This window comes from Mustela nigripes, chromosome 5 (genome assembly GCF_022355385.1).
Source record: "Mustela nigripes isolate SB6536 chromosome 5, MUSNIG.SB6536, whole genome shotgun sequence".
NCBI lineage: Eukaryota > Metazoa > Chordata > Mammalia > Carnivora > Mustelidae > Mustela > Mustela nigripes.
The window spans coordinates 6,491,852-6,508,496 of record NC_081561.1 but is presented as its reverse complement, the minus strand read 5'-3'; the positions used below and the strand labels follow the sequence as shown (position 1 = coordinate 6,508,496).

At 42.9% G+C, this 16,645-nt stretch overlaps 1 protein-coding gene across 2 annotated transcripts in view; it reads left to right on the top strand.

Annotated features, from left to right (window-relative positions):
• Positions 1 to 4,671: 4,671 nt before the first annotated feature.
• Positions 4,672 to 16,645, top strand: part of F13A1 (coagulation factor XIII A chain) — a 169,274-nt gene continuing 157,300 nt past the window's right edge. The window contains exons 1-2 of one of the 2 annotated variants that reach the window (XM_059399386.1): positions 4,672 to 4,742; positions 6,700 to 6,847. In XM_059399386.1, coding sequence (XP_059255369.1) covers positions 6,718 to 6,847 — 130 coding nt within the window. In that variant the 5' untranslated portion in view covers positions 4,672 to 4,742; positions 6,700 to 6,717. The other variant, XM_059399385.1, reaches the window with a different exon arrangement.

The window sequence follows — 16,645 nt, the reverse complement described above, 5'->3', positions numbered from 1 at the left end:
TTTTGCATATAAATCAAACAGAGTTTGCCAGAAAAGTCATCCCCTGAGCAAACAGTCTGCTTTTGGATATTGCCGAATAGGAGAGAGATGGTAATACATCTAGAGAGAAGAGTGTCCATACCCTAGAAATGAGAACTCAGACTGAACACGTCAAAGTAAGATAACTGGGAATTCTTTCTCCCATCGCATGCACCTTCTGCTCACCTAAGGCTTGCAGAGGTTGCTACATATTTCTGAAGGGAGCCAGGATCCCTCAGTGAGAGGTGTAGGTATTCTTGCCCTGCCCCTTGAATAGACAATGAGGAGTTAATTGCAGCTGTGTTTCAATCAACAAGACACCAGGATCATGGCTTCTTCAGTTCCAGGAAAGTGAGAAGGTGTGCCAGGGCTTATGCACTCCAAGAGAATGTACACCTCTTCAGAGGTCCCATCCTGAGCCAGTGAGGCCAGAGAAAGTGTGTATGGGGAACCTGTATTACCCCAGTCAAGGACCTTCCCCTGAGAGCTTCCTCCAGCTCCAAGCCATTACTATGACGCTGAGAGCAATGTCTAGAAGGGAGAGTAAGGGACTGACTTCACTGCAACTGTTCGCCCTGAGATCCACTCCTCACTTTGTCCTTGCTTTACTCTGTTTTGGGTGTGTGTGGGAGCATGGGGGGGACAGGGTGGATGATATGGAAAAAGGAGTCAACACAGCACACCTGAGACTACTCTCCCCAGAAAGCCTTCTTTAAATGGCTAGCCTTTGGTTGGCATCTGAGACCTTGGACTTCAGGAGTCCCACTGTTCCTTGACTGATGAGCATGGCTCTCTGTGCCCACGCTCTTTGGACAGAGAACACGGTTTATGCTGAGCACCTGCTTTCCTTCTGTGAGTCTAGAGTTTGGTACATGCTCAGCAGAGTACCTGCGTGACCAGCCTCCAACAACAACCCTGGGCACTGGGTCTCTAATGAGCTTCTCTAGTAGACAACATTTCACATGTGTTGTCACATTCGTAGCTGGGGGATGTAACCAAGTGTCTGAGTCCGCTGGGAGCGGACTCTTGGAAGTTTGCTCCTGGCTTTCTTTGGACTTCACTCCATGAGCCTTTTCCTTTGCTGATCTTGATTTTCATGATTTCACCACAATAAATCACAGCTGTGAGGATGACAGCCTGGTGAATCATAAAACCTGGGGGTGATCTTGGGAAGCCCTCTCCACCCCGGTGTGGTGGTGCCAGCTTTGTGGACTGTGTTGCCCAGACTCCTTTATCAACTGATTTTCATTCAATTGAGCAAATGAGAGACACTGGAGGGAAAGTAGAAAGGGAAGAAGAGAAGAGCCAGAGTCATTCTTCCCTCCCTCCTGACCTCAGACAGACAGGGTTTCTGGTGATGACCCTAACCCTTGTGCTGGGATGACACCACTCCCCTGCTGTTGCTAACTGCTGAGTTAATTGACTTGATTTCCCTCTTTGGTTTCTGGTCTCTTCTGGCACCCATGTAACCAAACCCCTGTGATCAATTCCTTCTTTTAAAAATATCCAAGGTGTTTTTTTGTTTTTTTTTTTCCCCCCGCAGGTAGACCCCACATGCAACGTTCCTTAAATACCTATAGTGTGCCACCTCCATGCCAGGCAAGAAACATTCAAAAACAAAGGACACCACAGAGTTCAGAGTCTGTTCATCCAGCTGCTTCTACCATAGTCACATTTGGTGGGGGGGGGCATAGTTCAAGATTCATGGTATGGCCAGAAAACTTTATTCTGACTTCTAAGCCCCCGTGCTATGAGGAAAGGCTCTGTAATATCAGTAACAGAGATGTGACTGACTTTTTTTTATAACATCTGTAACATCTTAACATCTCTGTGCTTGGTGTCCTCAGACACTCTGCTATTGACACTAGTTTTAGACACAAGGAAAGCCACTGCTTTTTTCAGTCTTTTGGGTCAGTGGTTTGGGGAAGTTAGAAAGCTAAATAATACATGTGCATAGTCACACAATAATGAGTGAGTCTCAGGCGCAAAATGGCACTGAGGTGGCAGTTGTGAGGGTGACAGACCTGTCCTGAATGCATAGCACAGTCAGGAATCCCAGAGGGTCTGGCAGCTGTGTCACCTAACCTGAACGGAGCCAAGCTGCCTGGCTCTTCCCCAGACCCACAGAGGCAAGGGGTCTCTAGGAATCCTGGACACTCAGGCTTGATTTTTGCCAGAATAATTATCAGAGTAGGCTGGTCCTTCTTTAGCACTCAACAAAGAGCATGGAAAGGATGGGCTTTGAGTAATCGAATGGTCAGCAGACTATCCCTGGGGAATTCCAGCTAGGGTCTCTACTCTCATGCAGTTTAGTGGGAGTACAGACAAGGAGACAGAGAATGGCTGCTTTGTATGAGAAGCACCAGGACAAGGCCACCTCCTGCAGGACACGTGTGCAGTTTGGGCTGGGATCTGGAGAGTGAATAAGAAATAGTTCAGTGGTGAGAAGAGGCAAGAGGAGTGGAGTGTGTTTCTGGCCATGGTACAAGTGGTACAAGAGGGAAATCACTGGGGCTGGAGCGTACCACAAGGGGCTGAAGGGGGATGGGGGTGGGCAGGAGGTGGGTAGAGTGGGCTTCCATTGCAGAAGGCAAGAGAGAGTGAAAGGGGATGGAGGACAAAGTAGGACCGACATTGCAGAGACCCCGTCAACCAAAGTTTGGAATTTATCCTAAGAGCAAATGGAAATTGTGATAGAAGAGCTTGTGCAAAGAATTTGATTCCAGATTTAAGCCCCTCCAAGCTCTTTCTCACTGCAGTGTGGAGAATGGACTGGAGGAGTCAAGATTGGAAGCGGTAGGTGGTTCCGGAGATTTTGACAACTGGAGATTTGACAAGGATGATGCGGGAGTCTGAACCTCCACTGTGGGAGTGGGAGTGAATGGGTAGATTCGAGAGCTATTTAAGAGGAAGAATAGAAAGTATTTGTTGAGGGATTGGATTTGGGGGTTGAGGGGAGGAAAAGAAGGAAGTGCCGAGAACAACACCACATGTCTGGCTTGGCAACAGAAAGGAGGGTGGTGGCATCCACTGAGATAGGGAACTTTTGAGATGGACCAGGTTTTCAGGGGAAATTACACATCTCATTTTAGACATGATGAGTGTGAGTTATCACTGGGACATGCCAAGATGGTTGGGAGACACTTACATTGGGGATTCTGAGGTTCTAGAAAAGATCATGGCTAAAAACCTAGATTGGGACATGTCAGGATACAGATGGGAAATGAGAATGATGGGAATGCCACATTTATCCAAGGGGGTGCGTGCAGCACTAGAGGAGTGTAATGCCCCAGAATCCAGGGGAACAGACCTTCAAGGTAAGAGTGCCCAAGTTTAATGTCTCCTAATGTTAGGTAAATTGGAACAGAATCCTTTCCTTTGGATTTAGCACAGGCCATTGGTGACCTTGAGCTAGTTTCAACAGAACAATGGAGCAGATGTCAGATGGCAGAAGCTTGCAATGAAGAGGAGAGAGGGGAGCAATAGCTGGGGGCATGTGGTCCCAGGGAAGGTTTGAGCAAGTACTGAAGAGACTTGCCTTGAAGTTGTGTCAATGCTGGTGGGGAACAGCCGCTCAAGCGGGAGCTTTATGATAGAGGAGAAAGAAAGGATATGCAGTATGGCCAGACCCTGAAGAACAAGGTGACATAGACCACAGGCAAAAAGGCAGGGCCCCGTGCACTTGGCCATGGACAAAGGACTGGAACCATTTTCCACTTTAGTAAGAGGGAAATATAGGCATTTGCAAACAAGTTCATAGATTGGTAGCAGAAAATTTGGAGAATTCCTAATCAATGGTCTTCCCCCTCCCCCCATGAAATTAGATCAAGGGGCAAGGTCAGAGATTTGAAGACAGTAAAAAGGGTTAAAAATAGCCCTGTCTGAAAATAGGAGTATTTAGAGAGACAAAGAATCAGAAAAAAAACATATACATGGAAGAAAAATTTTCTATTTCTCCAGTTATTTGAAGATAAACCAAAATGGTTTTCAGGGTGAAAAAAGTGTTATTTTCTAATTTTTGTGACACTTAAAGTTATTTACTCATCTTCCCCAGGGCTGGGCCTCCCCTCCTGTGGGAAGTCCTGCAGTAAGGTGGTGGCTGAGGCTCGCATGGATGCATCAAGAACACAGACCATCCCCCCCCTAGCCGTGCTTCAAGATCACAGACCACCCCCCCACACCAGCCGTATTGACACAAGAAGGACACCTTCCTCTTGCTTTATGCATGGTCACAGCTGTCTGTGACCTCTCTGCCAGAGGGCAGACCCACCCTTCATCCAAGCAGCCAACCTCAGAATCCCCAGCGGGGACACTGCCCTGTGCAGGAAGACCCTTCCAGCCCCCCTGAAGAAAAGGAGGAGGCAGGGTGTGAGGGGCCTCTGCAGAGGGGCTGCAGAGCTGGAGTGGGGATGGTGAGGAGAAGCAGGGCTAGGAACTCCGAAGTAAGAGGGGCGTGGGTCGGGAGAGGGGCTCTTGCCAGAACTACGCGGGATGGCAGCAATAAGTAGAAAGTCCTAGAAGCTGCTCTGTTTGCTCCAGCTGTCTAGAAGGGGGAGGAGAAAACCCTGTGGGACGGGAGGGGAGGGGGGAGGGCAGGGTGGAGGGTGGGGGCTGTTAGGAAGTTATTTAAGAGCCAACTTTCTTGTCCTTTTTCCCCGAGTCCTTTTGAGGAAGTACTTCTGAGCAGAGCCAGCCTGCCTTAGGGCACCTCGGGCGGACCGCAGGTAAGCAGCCACCCCTCCCGCCCGGCCTCACCGCAAACCTGCACCCAGGAGCCAAGGGGCCCGGCTGCGCCTGCCTTCCTGCCCTGGAGTTTTCCTGTGATCCCTCGGGCGTCTGCTGCTCCGGGTATAGGGGACAGGGGTAAGAGGCGCCCCCACTTGTCCGCTGTGTTTCCTGGCCCCCATCACCGCGCCTTCCCAGCCCCACTTCTGTCCAAGCAGGGACTTCTCAGGCACTCCTTCAAGATTTTCTGAAGGCTCTGCTTGCAAGAAGGCCACCAGATGGGAATGAGGGACTTGGGAGGGCTCCCCCAAGGGAGCTCCCTTCTCCTCAGTGGAGAAAACTGTGGAGGGATGAGAGAGAAGGTTAGAGAGAGAAAGAGAGAGAGAGAGACAGAGAGAGAGAGAGGCCAGGTAAGAATACCTGCTAGTCTTGGCTCTGCATACCCCTTTCCCCTTCCCAATGCAAGAGCTGAACTTGAGCACTTACCCCCCAAGACCCCTGGAGAGGAGGGTGCTTCTGCCCACCTGCACTCGCCTGCACAGGCTCCTCTTACCTGGCAAGCACCTGGGGCTCCCCAGCTCTTTGCTTTCTGGGTTCTCTCTCCCAACTGGCTACTGCACTGCTCTTCCCTGTTCTCCCCCAAACCGTCCCTCCCTTAGTGATCCTAAGCCCACCTCCGGGGGGTTCTTTTCCTCCAGAGGATGGCTTTTTCTTACCTTCCATCATTAACTCTTCCTTCCATCATTGATCCTTTCTCCCTGTCCCCTCAGCTCACTAGAGACTTTGTAAATATGTCTGTAGGTATTTATGGAAACTGATTCAGACTTTATGCTTGCAAATATTGCTGTCTGCTTCCCAGACCAAATACCCTACCTAGAAAGTGATTCTCTTGTCTCTAGCTGTGTTGCCTTTGCTCAACATGTTTCTGGAACAGTCTACTCTGGTTGCCTCTATGGTGGAGGCTCTTCATCTTTTGAGGGTGTGCTTCGTTTTTGAAAAGGGCCAAATAACCAAGAGTCATGACTGGGTGATCTAGGTGTTGAAGGTGAAAGCTCCATTTGGGCCAGAAACAAGGGCTCCCTTTATTTGGTCAGTTTGTCAACAAGTACTGATTGGGGCCTAGCAGTGAGGTATGTGGTGTTTAAGCTGGCATCTTGCCTGTGCAAACTCCAGAGGAAGGGGAAGCAGGCTTGGAGCAAAGGCAGTGTTAGCACCACTGACCAAGTACATTTAGAGAAAGGCTATTAATAGCCTTAATTCAAAATCACAATGTACCCTCTTCACCCACCCAGACTCCATCTGCCTTCTCCTGCTCTGTGTGGTCCTGGCTCCAAAGCACTTGCCACCTTGTTATACCCTTTTCTGTTTACTTCTGCAAAGTGTGGCCTCCACCCTAACCCTCACTGGACTGGAAGCTCTAGGTCAACAATCTTCTGCTTTGTTCTCTGATGTATTCCAAGTGCCCAGATCACAGCCTGGCACATAGTAGGCTCTCATTAAACATTGGTTGAATGAAGTTGCAAAAATGAACACTTACTTGGACATGGTTGGATGACTTTATTCTTAGAAGTGACTTAGGCCTTCTCAAGTCTATATGAAATGGACATATGTATGGGCATATGACAATAAATGTTTCTTACAAAAATACTGTCTTTAGGGGTAATGGAGCGGGGGAACCCTGCTTTCTAAAATCTTTTACATTTTTCCTTTCTTCAGATAAGCCCCTTTTCTTCTGCTTTTCATGTGTTTTGACAAACAAGAAATCTCCCCGAGATCTTTGGGGAACTATACTCCATCATTAGACTAATCCCTACTAAGACTTCTCAAGTTTTATTTATGTGAAACTCAAAATGTGCTATCCCACACAGATATGTCTGCTTCTCTATTTTTGAATCCTTGTCTCAAATGTAACTTGTCTCCCATTCCTTTTCTGTGTCTCCCTTTCTCTCCCATAAGGAGCTTGTGAAACTGAGAATGTCTGAGACCTCGGAGCCTGCATTTGGAGGCAGGAGAGCCCTGCCCCGCAACGCGTCCAATGCAGCAGAGGATGACCTCCCCACTGTGGAACTGCAGGGGCTGGTGCCCCGAGGTGTCAATCTGCAAGGTACAGGGTCCGCCACCTGCTCCTCCCTGCAGGTGCTGGTTGGGTCAGCACCCTTTGTCTCCACTAGACTCCCACAAAAGCGGCTCCCCTGCCAGTGTCTGGTATTAAAGAATCCCAAGCCTTCTTTTTCAGTGGTAAAAGGCCCCAAGATCCAGATTCTTGTCCCAGTTCTGCCACTTAATAGCTTTGTGATCCCAGGGAAGTCACTTTGTCTTTCTATCTCTTAGCTATTTCCTCTAGAAAACAAGGGCATTGGCTCAGTGGATGCCTCTTCCAGCGCTACTGTTCTGTTTTTAAAAATATTCTCTAGCTGGAAGTTTCCACTTCCAAAATATTGTGGCTGTTTTGATTGTCTGGCTTGTGCCTCTTTCCCTCTCCCTCCTCCCTTCTCTCTCCTTTGCTGTGAATTTCAGAGTTGGCAAAAGATGCCAGACTCTGACAGTAATGGAGATGGAAGCCCTCTACATCTCTCCAGAACAGCCTGGTGAGCAGGTGAGGCAAGCTACTTCCCCTATTCTCGCCTCCACTGATCCCAAGGGACCTGCTCTGGGAGGAGCAGCCAGCAGCTGACCTCCACTCAGCCCTGTCAACTGTGACAGAGCCCAGGTGCCAGCAGTGGCTTGGTGACACAGACGCCATTCCCCTGGGCCACAGCAGGGACATTCAGACTCATGTCCCCGAATGGCATCTCACATGGACCACTTTTTGTTGGTAGCACTCATGCAGCAAGCCCACTTCTGCTCCTGAGGGTACTCTGCACTTGGTTTCCCTGGGAGGTGAACACCCACTTGCTGGGGGCAGATGTCCAGGATCACCCTGTGGTACATGGTTAATCCCCTTCCTCAGAAAGAGATCAGCAGTTGAAAGCAAAGGGAAAGAACAATGCAAGAGCAAATCAGAGAAATGCCTGCACCTTGTAGACAGGTTTGATTGTGTTACTATCATGTCTAGACAATTTGCTGTCCAACTGTGAAAACAGAGATATCGAGTACCACACAATAAGGTACCATGCAGATTTGGAGCGGGGGGGGAGCTCACCAAAGGCCTTCTCAGTTGAGTGGAAGGGTTGGGACAGACTTGTGAACTTGTAGTTCTGAGCTCTCTTTCCCAGTGGGGCGCTGCATTCCCTACAACTCCACCATTAGAGCCACAAAACTGAGTTAAAAAGGACTTGCTAATAAACTCATTTAAATCCCCATGTTATAAGGTGGGGAAACTGAGGTCAAAGTAAGCAGCTGATGTTCACTCCTTCATTGCCCAATCTTGGGTTTATTCTTTCCTCTTCTTTTCTTTTCTTTTCCTTTCTTTTCTTTTCTTTCTCTAAGAAAGCAAATAAATTGGAAAGCGTGCAGACATCAAACTATCAAGCAATTATGAGCAAATTATTATACCTTGGTGTATTCAGTTTTTTAGCAAAATCCCCCCTCTGGCAGACAAGTCTCTTGGCCCTGTGGAATGGGGGCCAGGGTGCTGGAAGATGTGGGCAGAAAGAACAGAAAGAGAAAAGGGGCAAAGGATCAGTGAGGAGAAGTGTGAACAGAGGCAGTGAGATGTAGCAAAGAGCCCCTTGGTTCAGGACTCAGAAGAACTAGGTTCTGGTTCCTCATTTGTCACTTACTCACTTTGCCACCTAGGAAGCCTCAGTTTCTCCATCAAGAAAATGGAAGTAATACCTACTTCACAGTTGCCATGATGATCAAAAGACTAGTGTCTATGAGACACTTGGTCTATGGGAGTTAACCAACAAGTACTCATTGATTCAGAATGTGCAAGATATCATACCCTACAAGGTTAGGAGCCACCCCAGTGAACACTTATTTCTGAGGGGAACATTAACAGCCTGCGGGAGCTGTATATCTGAAATCCGGAAAAAATGTGGTTAATAAGAAATCAGAACTAACAGATAATTTGAGTAGGTAGGATGATTTTGTAAAAATCTGGGATTACTGTTTTCTGTGTATTTATTTTTGGAGGCACGGGTGGGGAATTATTTTGAAAAATCATTCATCATTTGCTTGGCAATCATATGTGTCCACAGCCCAAGTGACATTCTGGGGTACCTATTACAGGCTTTGGCAGAGGAATGTGAGTGTCCAATGACTATTTGTAGAATGAATGAGCAGTTAATCACTTGAGAATTGAGTGACTCACCAGGCCTAGAGTCATTATAATCTTACTAATAGCAGGCTCCAGGTTTTAAAAACATGCCTTTATTTCATCTGTCTCCCACAGGTGAGCTAAGTACTACACAATGAGGATAGGATCTCTGAACCCAGGTATCATGGGCGAACTCCTAGATGAGTAGAACAGAAGAAAAATACCAGTATACAAACCCTGTGATCAAGAACTATCTTCTACTTATTCTTTACATTTCACATTTCTCTTTAATTGTGCCAAAAGCAGGTTTCCTGACACAAAATACATCAGTTTCTCCCCAAGTCATCCCCTGTGAAGGCTGTCACGTGTGATTAGCTGCTGTCTTCTTGCAGTTTATGCAGTGACCCCTAGGGGTGACCAAGAGGGCTTGAAGCTCCCTGAGCTCCTGGCTGAGGGCAGCTTTGGCTCACAAAGTCCTAAGTCAAACTCTCCTCATTTGTTTCAATGGAAACCTTTTCCAAAAGTTTCAGCAAGATGCTCTTGCCAAACTGACTGAGAAGGCAGAAAGGAAAGAGGAGAAAAAGGATAAATGGCGGATTTTTCATTTCAAATAGTTCTGTGGCAGTAAAGATATATAGATAGATGATAGATAGATAGATAGATAGATAGATAGATAGATAGATAGATACAACGAACACTGAGTGTGAATGATACCCTTAATTCAGAGCTTTTGCGAATATTTGGTTAAGAATGACTTTAGCATGCATTTCAAAATGTATAAACTCACATTAGGTACTTCCCATACAGCAGCATGATATTAAAAAAAAAAAAAAAAAAGGAATATTTGAGATGACAGTGAGACCCCGGAGGTAGGACAAGCCAGTCAGTGCCAATGTTTGATGTCCTCATGTGTTTTAAGGGTACTTAATGCCCCCTTCTGAACTCAGTTGTAGCCAATTAAAGTATGTGAAAATCTCCTCAGAATGCTGGATTTGCATCTCTTCCTAATAGACTCTTCTGAATGTTTAGTGGTTGTTTCTGGAAATTTCTCTACAGCTTTCCTGGTCTCAAAGGCTATTTTGCAGGAGATGTAATGTTCTGGAAGATAGCCTTATATTCCTGTTATGGTTTGACTCTGTGTTATTAACCATAGGTGATCCTTTGCAGTAGTAATTATAATCCTTACTTGGCCGATCTAATGTGATGAATTCAAACTGGAAAGCAAGTCTGGATCTCTAAAAAAGTCAAATCCAGGAGAGATCTAGAATCTTTCAGGCTAATGGGGTCTGGTGCCTTTCTGAGCATCCCTTCTCCTTCCCACCCTACCCCTGTCAGAACCAAAGCAATTAATTAACTAGTTAATTATCACTCTCCCTTAAGTGCAGAGTAAACCCATCTGGATTGAGGGGTCTTAAAAGAATTAGAAAGGCATTTAATGTGTGATGAAGAAATGATGTTGTATAGAACCAATTCATTCTTTGATTCGGTTTGTGTAAAAGCATTTAATGATTGCCACCTATGTGTCAGGAAGTACGCGAAGTTCTCTCTGAGGACACAGAGTAAGCCAATCCCTGGCTTCAAGTGGCTCTCCATCTACTGGATGAAATAGACACAGAAAATAAAATTTCAATTCAGTGGAATAGATACTGTTACATAAATTATGCCAGTTGCAGTGAAAGAACAGAGAAAGGAATGATAAGGTATGGGAACAGTGGGAAAGAGGCCTTTATGATGAAAGGCCATCTGAGTCTTCCAGGCAGACAAGTGCATGGGAACAGCATTTCCAGCAGAGGGAACTGTGCATACCAAGTAATGGGGAAAAGAGGGGGATGAACCTGGGAAAAGCAGGCAGGGGTCTGTTACAGTAGGTACACTGAGACCTTACCTTTGCTCCTGCAGATAATGGAGGACTTGCAAAGGATTCTAAATAGCAAAGGATTCTAAATAGCAAAATGTTATAATCAGAATTATGTTTCATGAAGGTCATTCCAATGGTAAGGAGCAAATGGAAAGAAGGAAATACATTTGGAGGCAGTTGAGATACTTCTGGTGAGAGGAGAAGTAGACAAGGCATATTTCCATACTTGGAGAAGATCCTGGTCTCACTCCTTATTCTAGATTCCTCTGAGCAGCTGAGCATTTCTTATACATTTTATGGTACAGGACATTTCAGTAGCAACAGTTAAAAAACAATAAGCTGCTTAAGAAATTAATTTTAATAATTCTAATTAATGATACTTTAAAATTTGGGGTATCTAAAAGAAATATGAAAGAGGAACTTTTATCCTCTTGTCTCAACAATAAACAAACCTACTTCCTCATGGACAGTATTTATGCCTACAGTTTGGTAATAATATTACCAAAGATTGGAAGGAGATTTCAATTCACTAGGGAACTTCTAGGATATGAACCTAAACATTTAACTTATTTCAAGATTCCATCGATGACAGGTATAATCATTCTCGGAAGGATATTTTTACAACCTAAGGAGAAAATAATCTACTTTTTTCATATTAGGGAAAGGGTAGGAGGACAGGGAGGCAGCTGGCTCATGAGGAGAGTTTTTTTTTTTTAACAGTCCATTTTCTGGTGTATTTGGAATTAGGCTAAACTGTGTTAGGTAGACTTTTTGAAAGCTGTCACTTTGAAAGAGCAAGCTGCCAACTTTCCAACTACAATATCTCTAAAGAAAAAAAAAAGTAGCTTAGCAATGAGTGGCTCCATTTTGCCAGGAACTGGGCTTGGACAGGGAGAAGCAAATTCATTTCCTGTTTGTGTCGAATGGAGCCTGAATGATGAGAAGGCTCTTTCAAACTAAACTATGTCTCATTAATCCAATAAAAAAAAAAAGCAGAAATCAATATGCAAGCTTAATAAATGTTTCCTGAGTGTTTACTGCATGAAGAGAGACAACACTAAGCAAAATGGACAAAAGAAAAAATTATGATATTTGTATATCTATGCTTATATTTTATGATATTTTGTGACATCTGTAGAGCCCTTGTTATTATTAGGTATTGTAAACACCAAATATAAAGGTTTCTCTGCAGATGAGTGTCCATGAGCAATGAGAAAAATGTTTAATTGGTGGTATTGGGACCTCACCTTATTCCTTAATACTCATGCCCTCTAGCAGATCTGGAGATCTATCAGATTACTCTAGGGGGAGGGCAACAGGGCTATCATTTCCTTCTCCCTCTAAAGTATAAATGGCCCTCCCATTTCTCTTCCATATGTCTTGTCCATTTGACTACAGTCTAGAATATTATTCAAATTCTCAAACTCTCAGTGTTGCTTTTCATCTTCCATGTTTTGGTCAAGGTTTTATTCATTTATTTTTTTAAAGTTTTCATTTATTTAGAAAGAGAAAAAGAGCATAAGCAGGAGGAGGCACAGAAGGAGAGGGATTATCTCAAGCAGACTCCATGCTGAATGCAGAGCCCAGAGCAGGGCTCAATCTCATGACCTTGAGATCATGACCTGAGCCAAAATCTGAGCTGACTGATCAACCCAGACATCCCTCAAGTTTTATTTTTTAAATGAAATGTGGGTTTTTATTTTAACCCATATTAATGGGTTTTTATTTTAAGAGATTACACAGGGAGATTTTACTTATCATTACCTTAGTTTTTCTCCACACAGTGTGCCACTATAATTTTCCATGATACTATTTTTCCTTTTTTCTTGAAAGCACTGACCGGTTAGAGAGATATTGCAGGAGAGAATGAAAAGATCACTTAGAAAAAATAATATTTTTAGAAACTCCATACTTGGAATAAAATGTTATTAAAATTATAACATTGTAGATTGCCTTATTTTAAAACAAATTCCTCATGTATATGTTATTATATGTTTATTTTAAATATTATTATGTAATATAAAATATTATTTAATATATACTTATGTGAAAATATAAATATATTATATATATATTTGTTTTCACTATGAAACTATAATTTTTTGACTTAGGTTTTATATACTCAAAATAACCTATTAGTGCTCTTCCTCACCTTTTGTTATAAGCAATATATGAGTTATGTGCTATCAAGGCATGGCATTTTTATTCCAGTATGAAATAAAAGTGCTGCTCTGGAGGCCTCATATTATAAAACCTTAGATCACTGTCATCAACACTGTAGAATATACAATATACTATATATATAGTCCTGAAAATGGTATATGATAAGAATGAAATTGTCTGATAAATAACATTTAAGGGCCTGTATGGTTAATCCTATGATAAATAGAATATCCATTTTATGATGCATAACCAACTTCAATCTCCTATTCAGGCATTACATTTGTTTAAAGTGAAAAGTGGCATATTTACTATAGTTTCTTTTTGCATTGTCTCAGGTACAGTGAAGATGAGGTCTTGTCCTCAAAGGGCTTATAGTCCCACAAATTAATATCACCTATATTAACATGACACAAAGTGCTTGATTATAGTTCATTTTTATTTTAAAAAGGAAAAACATATTCTGGGAATGAAGAGGAGAAAATTATTTCATCTGCCCGTAGAAATGTAAGAAAAGAAAACAAGCCTGTCTTCTCAGAATATAGGGAGTGCAGCATTCCCTTTCTTTCCTTTCCTTTTTTTTTCTTTCTTTCTTTCTTGAGAGAGCATGCACTAGTGGGGACAGGAAGTGAGTGGAGGGAGAGGGAAGAGAGAATCTCAAGCAGGCTCCATGCTGAGTGTGGAGCCCAAGGTGGGACTCAGTCTCACAATCCTGAGGTTATGACCTGAGCCAAAATCAAGAGTTGGACACCTAACCGACTGAGCCACCCAAGTGCCCCAGGAATGCAGCATTCTCTCATTTAATCCCAACACCACCACTATTTTGCAGATGATAAAACTGAGGGACAGGAAATTTGCATAACTTGTGTAAAGTCATAGCAATAGTAGGTGCAGATCTGGGATGTGACTCAAGGCAGTCTGGCTGTAAAATCCAAACTCTTATCCACTATGATAATCTCTTCTCTTAATAGTAACAATGCTAATATAATAAAAATAATTTGTGAGCATTTACTAGGTGCCAGACACTGTACTAAAGCACTTTACCTACATTTTTTTCATCTAATCCTTACACTAACCCTCTAAGGTGAGTGCTTCATTGTCTTTTTAGAGATAAGGAAACTAAAGAGAGATTAAATAACTTCTCTGAGGTTGCATAATTAGTAAATAGTGAAGCATCTCCTGGAACATATGCTGCAAAACACTGATTGCCACAAAAAAAATAAATAATTCCCATGGTCATTTAAATTTGGAAAACATGAGACCTATAGGAAATTTATAGTCTACATCATTAAAGGTCTCCCATAAATCCTTCAAAAATCCTGACTGTAAGCCAGCCTTTCCCAAATTGGAGTAACCATGGAACTCTTATTCTTCCAGTGCATATCAATACCCCACCAAAGTATCATGACATTACACTACTTTGAAGATAGACTGGCTTTAGCTGGACTCATTAGATATTAACCAAGTTCACTGGACAGGCCCATGGAACTAGAAAGCCAGAGTTTCCATTTGCAATAAGAATAAAACTGATGAGAACAAGATTCTAAAAAATACTTGACTTTCTCTTTCCAGCTTTATTTTTCTCTTTGTCAAACTTGGGAAGCCAAAGCATAAAACTGATATACTCATTTTCAGGGGGACATTATCATGGGAGTGGAGATGGGATGAGATAAGGCAAATCCTGGCAGTGTTCCAGGACCAGTGCATTCAATATCTTCAGGGAGACTAAACTCACCCCATTCCTCACTTGGAATGCTGAAGCAGCCTCTTAGCTGACCTTCTTGCCTCCAACACTGCCACTATCCATTCCTTTTCTTACTCTTTCACCAGAAGCATTTGAAATTTACACACACACACACACACACACACACACGAAGATATGCCAGTTTGCTATTTCAGATTTTTCATGGTATCCCCAATGTAGTTAAAGTCCAAATCCCCTAACATGTTGTACAGGGCTTGCATGAGTGGCTCCTGCCTACTCCTCCTTTGTGGTCCCACTTCTACGCTCCAGCCAAACAATCATCTTTCAATTTCTTAAGTAAACCAGACACTCTGTTGCCTAAGTCTTTGCTCCCCTCCCCCTGGCTAACTTGTTCATCTTTCTGACTATTGCTTATATACCTCACTTCTTCCAAAAATCTTCTTTAGTTACACTCCCCCAGTCTGAGTTACAGGCTCCCTATACCTCCCAGATACCCTCTTCCACCCAATACCCTATACTGCTTTATCAGAATATTTACGGTGCTATGTCATAACTATCTGTTCACTTTTTAGAGCCTACCACCATGCAGTTATCTGGCTTGTATTTACTGGGCAGTGACCTAATCAACATTTATAGCCATGCCTTGAATGGCGACATAAAATGACACACGTAAAATTCCTGGAGGACAGGAAATCAGGGAGAGTATTAAGTATATTGAATATATGCTTAGGGTCTAAAATTATATTAAGAGCTTGAAACAATTAACCAAATTCAATAAGATGAAATTTAATATGAATACATGGAAAACCTTAAAATTGAGCTATAAAGAAGAAAACTTTTGTATAGATATGGCTGGCTTCTAGGAGTCTGGATTGAATCATAAGGCACTACTGGTAGAAATGACATCATAATGTATTTTTAAAGTTTTTGCTCTAACAGATGCTTACTGTAAATCAAAAAATAAGATAAAACAATTCAAAATACTAGTGATACCTTTGACTGAAATAATAGAAATATGCTATTTGTTTTGAAAGGTATAGCAGTCTCTCTTTTTCATTGGAAAAACAGTAGCTAGAATAAATACTTAATTCTAGGAAAAATACAACAAGAAAGAAATTTATGAAATGAAATATGTTCCAGAAAAGAGTAGAGAGTTAAAGTTCTGGAAAAGAACAGTTGAGGAAATGGATAGTGTTTTAGTCAAAGGAATAGAAGTCTTTATATACCTAAGGAGTGCCAGATGAAATGAATAGAATGTAGTCTATATTTACCCAGAAATCAGAACCAGGATCCATGGTTAGAAAAATTACAAGGAAGCAGATGTCAGTTCATCTTAAGAGGGCTTTTCAAATAATTAAAATTGTTTAAAAATGGACTGTTTGCTTTGTGAGATACTGGGTTTCCTGTTCAGTTGAAGACAAAAAGCCTAAGCATTTGGGCTTTCAAGATGTTTCATACAGTACATAGCAGGTCTACCAGATGGTCTAGAAAGTGCCTTTGCCCTCAGAGATTCCGTGAGGCTATAATATCAGTGTATTCCTTCCATTGGTGCTGATTAATGGAGACCTGATTAAATCCATTTCTGAGGATTTGGTTTTCAGACATTTAAACAAAATAAAAACATTATTGGGAAGCACAGTGCTAAGAAAGAGGACCAGATGAGTTGATTACTAAGGTCCTTTTCAACTAAGACATTTATGTGTCTCCAGCTCTTTCTAAAGCTGTCTTAACACTAGGATTGTGACCTTAATAAGGACAAAGAACTTAGGGGAAAGTCAGCTTGGAAGAGAGAGGTCTAGAGAATTAAACATCTTCCACCCACATCATAATAGAAGGAAAGTGCCCTTTAGGGGACCATGTTCAGGGTTCTGCAATGGGGTAAAAATAAAACTGTATCTTGCACTTTCTGTGTGCGGTAATGTTGCAGTCGGAATAGCCCACTGAGCACCACATCATGTAATATAGACCATGGCTCCAT